Source organism: Heliconius melpomene, chromosome 5, assembly GCF_056956725.1.
Source record: "Heliconius melpomene rosina isolate 202511_hmr_F chromosome 5, ASM5695672v1, whole genome shotgun sequence".
NCBI lineage: Eukaryota > Metazoa > Arthropoda > Insecta > Lepidoptera > Nymphalidae > Heliconius > Heliconius melpomene.
The window spans coordinates 10,563,202-10,572,794 of NC_140393.1; the positions used below are offsets into that span (position 1 = coordinate 10,563,202).

The 9,593-nt window shown below is 53.3% G+C and overlaps 1 protein-coding gene across 1 annotated transcript; it reads left to right on the forward strand.

The window, feature by feature from the left end:
- Positions 1–6,652: 6,652 nt before the first annotated feature.
- On the forward strand, positions 6,653–7,918 carry LOC146539312 (uncharacterized; the record flags this gene model as incomplete). Its single annotated transcript, XM_085185984.1, has 1 exon — positions 6,653–7,918. A coding segment is annotated over exon 1 (1,266 nt), but the record flags the coding sequence as incomplete, so codon positions are not given.
- Between the last annotated feature and the right edge of the window lie 1,675 nt (positions 7,919–9,593).

The window sequence follows — 9,593 nt, forward strand, 5'->3', positions numbered from 1 at the left end:
ATATTACTTTATCTTAGGACTTCAAATTAAGCTTGAGACACAAATCATTTATTTAACATTCGTAAATTGAGACACTTCGTATAAAAAAAAAAGGACTTTTGTTTTCCACATATTTTGTAGTTATAACAAAAAATAAAACTATGACATAACATAAACAATTAGGACACTTCTTAAACAAATTATATTTAAAATACTAATAACTTTTTTGTTATAACTTGTTTTACATGACGATTTTCTTACTTAAAATTATTTACATGTACTTAGACTATAAATTATCTATATATTTTTATATCTATATGTATGTATTTATATATAATATTTTTTATATACATATCTTTTTTTTCTTTTACAATATTTTAATATCTTTTTTTGCATATTTCTTGTATATTTTTCGTATATATCTTTTTATATAATATTTTAATATCTTTTTTTTTTTTTTTTTTTGTATATTATTTTGTATATTTTTTATGTATTTTTATTTATTTATTTATTTATTTTTTTTTTTTGTATACATATCTTTTTACAGCGAAATACTTTAATTTTCTTAACTTAAACTATAATAACAAAATTTGCACAAATATCAATAAAACTATAAACCATAACATTAAAACTATACATATTTATAGAAACATATATTTTACAACTAAACATATTTATAAAAACCATAAACTTAATACTATATATATTTATAAAGATATTTTAAGTAACTTATTGTTTGAGACACAATTACATCTTGTTTTAAATAACAATTGTGTATAAATTTTCTAACTAAAATTATAACAATTATATTAATTTTTGCGATTTTATATATAAATAGAAGGCGCATTTGGTGTTCAGTAGGAACCGTAATCGATTTTATTTTTAACTTGATTCTGCATATAAATTACAGTAGGACAAGAATAAGACATGGCAGAATGTTCACAATTTAAATTACTATTGGTTTTATGATTAAATTTTTCGCAATTATAACATTTAGGGGTGGATTTAATGGCTAAATTAGGACAAACAGAGTGCTGATGATTTACGTCGGCGCAGTGTGAACAGGGCCTGCAGTCGGACACACAGTTTTTACTGATGTGTCCGAACTGCAGACACCTGTAGCACTGCATGAAGGGTGAAAAGTCACCAACATAAACCTGCTGATGGTCTATGTTTAGCCGGCCCAGTCGGTTAGCTTCCCGCCATACGACTGGACTGACAATTAAAACAGCATTATACAAGTTAACATTTCGATTATTGTTCCGCCTAAACCGGAGTTTGAGATCATTTTCTGAGTTTACAAGTTCTTTAATTGTCGGATTTTGTTGTACAATTATTTTTGAAATGTCGTCAAGAGGAACATCAGAGGATATTCCCTTTAGGATAAGCATAGGTCTTAGCTTCTTGGCGGGTTCCGCGGTAACTGTATCTGAGTCCTTAAGGTGTTCAAGGGTTTCTTTGCAATGAGATTCGTTAAGAAATTCAACCCTTAATTTGTTGTTTTTAATAGTTTGTACTCTAGTGGGTGCATATGATTTATTACGGAATGTGATACTGTTTTTGAATTTTTTAATTGTGTCTTGTCTATTATTAGTGTTTTCAATGGGAGTGATTACTAAAGCAGGCTTGTAACTATTTTTTGGTGGTTTTGCTGGGGGTGTCTGGGGTTTATCTGCAGCTATTTCAAAATGTGTGGCGGGTGTGTGAACTGTACTTAACGACTGCAGCTCAGATTTAAATTTCGACATCTCCTCCCTAACTGCTGCCACAATATCCACTTTCAGTGTGCTATCGACCACTGGGGGTGCTATTGGGGGTGTGGGGGGTGTATCTGTTGGAGCTGTGGCCACAGGTGTCGGGTTCGAATCCCCTGGTTCCAGCACAGCCTCCATATAAATGTCTGTCGCGAGTCTTATCTCCTGAGCGGCCTGTACTATGAATTTTTTTTTTTTTTTTTTTTTTTTATTTTCAGAGGTAACACTTTTGTGTTCCTCTATTGCAAAAACAATGGCCTGAGTCAGTTTATGGACGACAGCATACATCTTGTGGATATCCTTCGCCTCCGCAGCAACAGCAGGGAGGGGCCTCGCGACTCTCGAAGCCTTCGACCTACACTTACCTTTTGTTTTAGGGGGAGTTGTGGGGCGTTCCAGATCTAGATCGAGGTCTAGTTCCCCATCGAGAGTCATCTCTAAAATTTGTGCAACAGAGTCTGGAGTGCTGCACCTACTCTCTGCGACATCCGCGTCTCCAGAGCCGGGATGAATTATTTTCTGTACCCTCTGGTTACTCGTCCCAGCCTCCGAAGTAGGCTGAGACGTAGTCTTTTTACTGTTACTGGGCGGCGTTTGAAACATCCGCTTGTAATCCATTTTAAATTAAAATAAATTATATTAAACTGCAGCAATAAAAAATAAAATTAAATTTAAAACTAATAAATTTTTATCAACGGTTAGGTTAGGTTAGGTTAGGTTAGGTTAGGTTAGGTTAGGTTAGGTTAGGTTAGGTTAGGTTAGGTTAGGTTAGGTTAGGTTAGGTTAGGTTAGGTTAGGTTAGGTTAGGTTAGGTTGGTCCTCTGTTACGCCGACGACACGCTGGTCTTGGCGCAGCAGAGGACCTATCGGGAGGCAGCGGTCCTCGCGACGGCTGGAGTGGCGGAGGTGGTCGGCCGCATAAAGCGGCTGGGCTTAGAGGTCTCCCTCAACAAGTCCGAGGCAATCTACTTCCATGCTCCTCGAAAGGGCCCACCGGCAGATGCCCACATCATCGTCGGTGGCGTCAAGATTGACGTTGCCCGGAGCATGAAGTACCTCGGACTTGTTCTGGATGGTCGGTGGAGTTTTCGGGGCCACTTTACATCTTTGGCCCCGAAACTGTTGAAGACAGCGGCGGCACTGGCGCGCCTTTTGCCCAATGTGGATGGGCCGAGCGCCTCTAGCCGTCGGCTGTACACCGGAGTGGTCAGATCGATGGCGCTTTACGGTGCTCCCGTATGGGCGGACGCCCTGGATCGGCACAACATCACCCTGCTGCGACGTGCGCAGAGGGTGATGGCCATCCGGGCGATACGGGGGTACCGGACCATCTCCGGTGAAGTGGCGTGCGTGCTGGCTGGAGTCATGCCGTGGGATCTGGATGCTCGTTCTCTGGCGTCGGTCTATTGCCGGCGTCGAGGCCTAGTGTCCGGGGAACCGGCAAGCCAAGCACGCACTGAGGAGGCGCGGGAAGCCGCGGTTGAAATGTGGGAAACTCGGCTGGCAACACCATCTGCCGGCCTGAGGACGATCGAGGCTGTTCGTCCAGTGTTCCGCCAGTGGTTAGCGCGGCGTCACGGTGTCCTAACCTTCCGCATGACACAGGTGCTCACGGGGCATGGCTGCTTCGGGGGTTACCTGTGTCGGATCGCCGGAAGGGAGCCCGACGCTCGCTGCCACCACTGCGACGACTGCCTCGATGAGACGGCCCAGCACACGTTGGAGGTGTGCTCAGCCTGGGCGTCTCAACGTCGCGCTTTGCGCGACGTCATAGGGGACGACCTTTCCCTGCCGGCCGTGGTCAAGGCTATGGCCGGCAGCGAGACGTCGTGGGACGCGGTCTCATCCTTCTGCGAGGCAGTGGTGCTCGAGAAGGAGTCGGCGGAACGGGCGAGGGAGGCTTTTGCCGAAGTCGCCATCCGCCGTAGGAGACCGGGTCGCCGGAGGGCGGCACACGACCGCCGCCTTCCGCCCTAATGTGCCAGAGGGCGGTCAGCTTGGGGAAGCTGGCCGCCTACCAACCTGGCCCGAGTAGGCGCGCGCAGGTTGCTCCCGCGCGCTACTCAGAGCAGGCCGTCGAGGGTGCCCACACACCCTTGACTCCGCGACGTGCCTAGCAGGCTCCCGCCGCCGCGTTTCGTGGACGATTATAGTCCCCGCGTCTCGCGGCCAGTGGCGGTCGAGGAGGAGCACCGTGAGGTTTTAGTGGGTATTGGGATTGGCCTTCAGCCGGTCCACGAGTCCCACATAACCCGCTCGAGTCCCCACTCGGGCCGGTATCCGTAAAAGGATTTCCTCACGTTAAAAAAAAAAAAAAAAAAAAAAAAAAAGGTTAGGTTAGGTTAGGTTCCCAAGGGAGTTGCTGGTCTCCTACTGGGCGCGTCCCCCGGTGGCGGATAGGGGAAACCACTCGCACTTGCGGGCGAGTGGACCGGGAATTTATTCCCGGCGCGGACCAAAACCAGCTAGGCATGGGCGTGTCTTTAGTCCATTGTTATGGACACGGCCTAGGGGAGCACACCCCGACAGAAAAGCCCCACTGTGGAACAGTAACAAACATGTCGGACAAGCAGAATTACAATTCACTACCCCAGGAGGGTTCCGGTCTCTACGAGGCCGGGGAATCCCTCCGTGCTACGGCACGCAAGCCCTGCGAATCTGGGGGGGGCCAGTCTTTCCGATGTGTTGCTGGGGAGGGGCCCGAGATGGGCGGAGTAGAGGGAGTGCCTGTGAAGGGCGGAGAAGGAGAAGGAGAAGTTGGGTCCGGGAAGGGCGAAGGTGTTGGAAGTGCAACGGCAGTGGTTGTGGAGACACGTGAATGTGAACAGCGGAGGCAGTCTGTGTCGAGTAGTGTGGCGTTTGGGTCAGATTATGTTGGCCAATTCGCAGAGGGGGAGCCGCGAGTGGTTTTGACCAGGGTGGATCTCGACGATGTAGCGTCTATCACTGGTGGTAGATCGAGGAGAGGATCTGGTTCGTCGTTTGGGCGGCTATGGGCAGCATTGGAGTCGAGAGCTTCTGATTCCGAAAGCGTAATGTCGGTGGAGTCGCAACGAACTAAGACGCGGTCACAGTTCATGAAAGATAGGAGGAAAAGACCACGGAAGCCGAGTGATCAATCAGGGTCCTCCGGCGATGGAGAGTCCGACCGACCGGCGTCAAAAGTTGTGGCCAAGAAAAGAGAAAGAGGTCGGCCTACTATAGAAGCTGAGAAGATTAGTGAGGCCAATAAAGAGGAGTTACAACTCAGAAATGAGAAAGAGGTGCTGGAAAGTGTCTCAGTTGTGCGGTCTAGAGTCAGTTCTAGGCTTTCAGACATGTCTCGGCGGTCCGATGGGAAGCAGGACGAAGCCAGACTCGCATCTGACCTACAGCATCAGGTGGCTGGGAGCCTAGAAATTATAAGGAAGGTTGCCACCAAGTCTGGTAACCTGAAGGGCACCTTTACCAGGGCCCTAAAGGAGGCTGCCAAAGCCATAGGCATGGCCGTAGACGAGTTGGCACAGCGGACGGCGACAGAGGAGGTAGCGCAGCTGCGCGTTCATAATAACAAGCTGCGCTACGAAATGTCGGAGTTGAGAAACGAGGTCAGTCTTTTACGGGCTGACCTCCAAAAGCAAAAGGGCCAAGGAGTGGCACCTGAGAAGGTTATGCCTGGGCGTTCCGACGAGCTGATGCGCTCCATTATGATGGAGGTCGGAACCATGGTCAGTGCAAGGATTGAGGGACTTGAGAGCCGACTTCTTCCGGAGAAGAGCATGCGCCCTCCGCTGGCGGCGTCAAAGGGTGCCAATAAAGCGACTGCCACAACATCGGCGAGGGCAGAGACGACAACCACGCTCATGGCTCCTGCGAACCCTGCTCCCAAAAGAGGCCCAATGCCGGAGAGTGGCAAGGGTAAGGGCAAGGGCAAAGGCAAGGGTAAGGGGAAGAGCACTGTGGCGGAAAGCTCCCGAGCCGCGGCCTCTACCACCTGCTCCGGCAGACCTAAATGAGGGGTGGAACGTCGTCGCCAGGAAGGGCAAGAAGAAGAAGGAGAAGGCTGTCCAGCAGCAGCCGAAGGGCGGGAAGACGCGACAAAAGTCTGCGCCGAAAGCTCCCAGACTGCGACCTCCTAGGTCGTCTGTGGTTGCGCTGAAGCTGCAGCCGGGTGCTAAGGAGGTGACTTACAAGGACGTCCTGACCCAGATCAAGGAGAAGGTGGTACTGGAAGATCTGGGCATCACGGACGTCAGGTTCAGAGTTGCCTCAACGGGAGCGAGGCTACTCGAACTGCCGGGTTTGAATACCGGGGAGAAGGCGGACGTTCTCGCGCAACATCTGCGGAGCGTCCTTAACGCTGGCGATGTGCAGGTCTCGAGGCCCACCAGGTGTGCGGAGCTGAGAGTTTGTGGGCTCGATGACTCTGTGACATCGGAGGAGGTGGCGGCGGCTGTGAGTCGAGCAGGTGGCTGCGACGCTAGCGCCGTTAAAGTGGGGGAGATCCGCCAAGATCGAAATGGGCTCGGTACTGCCTGGCTCCGCTGTCCAGTGGCAGCGGCGAAGAAGGTCAGCGGCGGAAGGCTGTTGGTCGGCTTTGTGTCGGCACGCGTGCAGTTACTGAAGCCTCGCGTGCTGCGCTGCTTCCGCTGCCACGAAGTAGGGCATGTCGCGGCTAATTGCACGAGTGACAAAGACCGGAGTGCACACTGTTACAGGTGCGGGAAGCCAGGGCACAAACAAAGTGTTTGCTCTGCGGCGGCGCACTGCCCTATTTGCGAGGACGCGAATAGGCCTGCGGATCACCTGGCAGGTGGAGCAGCGTGCGCCAAGATGTGCGCTCAAGCGAAGAAGCGGAGAGGTGCGGCGAGGCGAACAAGCCGAAGCCGACCTGAAGCCCCGACGCAGGGCGAGGAGCTGCAGCACATGGAGCATCAATAATGGCGCTCCACGTGCTCCAGGCGAACATCAACCACTGTGCCAGAGCCCAAGACTTATTGGTCCAAAGCCTGGTGCAGTGGTCGATTCAGGTGGCGGTCGTTGCGGAGCCTTATAGCATTCCTGCACGTGACAACTGGGTCGCAGACAACACCGGAGTGGTAGCTCTGGTCACCCAGATCGCTGCGGGCTCTCCGCCCTTTTCACGAGTAGAGAAGGGTGCGGGATGCGTCGCGGCACATGTCGGCGATCTAGTTGTAATAGGCGTCTACTTTTCTCCCAATCGAACTCTTGCAGAGTTCGAGGAATTCCTAATCCGCTTGGGGGAAATGGTGGAAAGACACCGTGCGCCGGAGGTCTTGGTCGCAGGAGACCTGAATGCTAAATCCAGCGTGTGGGGCTCCGCAAGGACGGACGTACGTGGTGCGACATTGGAGGAGTGGATTGTCGCCACCGGTTTGTCAGTTCTCAACCGAGGGACTACAAACACGTGTGTGCGAAGGCAGGGCGGGTCCGTCGTAGACATAACGTTTGCGAGTCCTGTCCTAGCGTGCCGTGTTCAGGGCTGGCGAGTGCTGAATGATGTGGAGACTCTCTCGGACCATCTCTACATCCAATATGAGATCTCCACACATTCAGCGGCGCAGTCAGCCCCCAGTCCAACTTCGGGAGAGTTCGGACCGCGGTGGCGACTTGGGTGTCTCGACAGAGAACTCCTGGAGGAGGCTGCGATAGTGCAGGCCTGGCTGCCCCAGAGCTTGGCGTCTGTGGAAGACGCTGCCACCTGGGCGCAGAGGGCTATGACGCGTATCTGCGACGCGTCTATGCCCCGTTCTAGGCACCGCCCTCAGCGGCGACAAGTGTACTGGTGGTCGGGAGAGATCGCTCAATTGCGCGTCACCTGCATTGAGGCGAGACGCCAGTACACGCACTATCGCAGGCGGGTACGCCGAGAGGAAGAGGAGGAGGAACGGCGGTACCGCACATATGTTGAGGCGAGGAAGGCGCTACAGGAAGCAATCGGTCGTTCGAAGGCAGAATCTAACGACCGATTGATCGCGGGGATAGACGGGGATCCGTTCGGAACGCCGTATCGCATGGTGTGCGGTAAACTCCGGACGTGGGCTCCGCCCTTGACGCAGTCGCTCCAACCGGACGTCCTCCGAGGAGTGCTGACGTCATTGTTCCCGCAGCGGGCCAGTTTTACACCACCAACCATGGCCCGCCCTGTAGTGCAGGAGGAGGAAGTCGATAGTGTCGCACCACTGGTGGATGAGAAGGAGCTCGAAGAAGCTATATGCCGATCTCGGCTCAAGAGCACCGCCCCGGGCTTGGATGGCGTTCCCGGCCGGGCGCTAACTCTGGCCCTTAACATCCTTGGGCCCAGAGTGCGAGGGCTATTCTCTGCCTGTCTGGCTCAAGCCATAATTCCACAGCGGTGGAAGACAGGCAGGCTAGTCCTCATCAAGAAGGAGGGTCGCCCGGCGGATTCAGCCTCCGCCTATAGGCCCATCGTGCTCTTGAGCGAGATCGCCAAGCTCTTCGAGCGTGTTGTAGCCAGGAGGCTGCAACACCACTTGGAGGAGACAGGTCCGGACCTCTCGGACCAGCAGTATGGCTTCCGCAGGGGGCGATCGACGGTGGATGCCATACTGGAGGTGAAGTCCCATGCGCAGGATGCGGTGGCCAAGGGCGATGGAGTTTTGGCGGTGTCTTTAGACATCGCCAACGCCTTCAACTCCCTGCCCTGGCCCTGCATTAAGGAGGCACTTTTATACCACCGTGTGCCTCCATACCTGCGCCGCGTCATCGGGGCTTACCTGTCCGGGAGGTCTGTGACCTTTCCGGCTCCTGGAGGAGGTTGGGAGGAGTATGAGGTGTCGGCCGGTGTTCCACAAGGATCGGTGCTGGGTCCGATCCTCTGGAACATCGGATACGACTGGGTGCTGCGAGGCGGTACCCTGAGGGGGATAAAGGTCCTCTGCTACGCCGATGACACGCTGGTCTTGGCACAGCAGAGGACCTATCGGGAGGCGGCGGTACTCGCGACCGCTGGAGTAGCGGAGATTGTCGGCCGCATAAGGCGGCTTGGTCTGGAGGTCGCCTTGAACAAGTCCGAGGCGTTATACTTCCATGCTCCTCGAAAGGGCCCACCACCTGATGCCCACATCGTCGTCGGTGGCGTCAACATAGACGTCAAGAGGAGCATGAAGTACCTCGGACTTGTTCTGGACGGTCGGTGGAGTTTCCGGGGCCACTTTACATCCTTGGCCCCGAAACTGATGAAGACAGCGGCGGCACTGGCGCGCCTTTTGCCCAATGTCGATGGGCCGAGCGCCTCTAGCCGTCGGCTGTACACCGGAGTGGTCAGGTCGATGGCCCTCTACGGTGCTCCCGTCTGGGCGGACGCCCTGGATCGGCAAAACATCACCCTGCTGCGACGTGCGCAGAGGGTGATGGCCATCCGGGCGATACGGGGGTACCGGACCATCTCCGGTGAGGTGGCGTGCGTGCTGGCTGGAGTCATGCCGTGGGATCTGGATGCTCGGTCTCTGGCGTCGGTCTATTGCCGGCGTCGAGGCCTAGTGTCCGGGGAACCGGCAAGCCAGGCACGCACTGAGGAGGTGCGGGTAGCCGCAATGGAGTTGTGGGAATCTCGGCTGGCAACACCATCTGCCGGCCTGAGGACGATCGAGGCTGTTCGTCCAGTGTTCCGCCAGTGGTTAGCGCGGCGTCACGGCGTCCTAACCTTCCGCACGACACAGGTGCTCACGGGGCATGGCTGCTTCGGGGGTTACCTGTGTCGGATCGCCGGGAGGGAGCCCGACGCTCGCTGCCACCACTGCGACGACTGCCTCGATGAGACGGCCCAGCACACATTGGAGGTGTGCTCAGCCTGGGCGTCTCAACGTCGCGCTTTGCGCGACGTCATAGGGGACGACC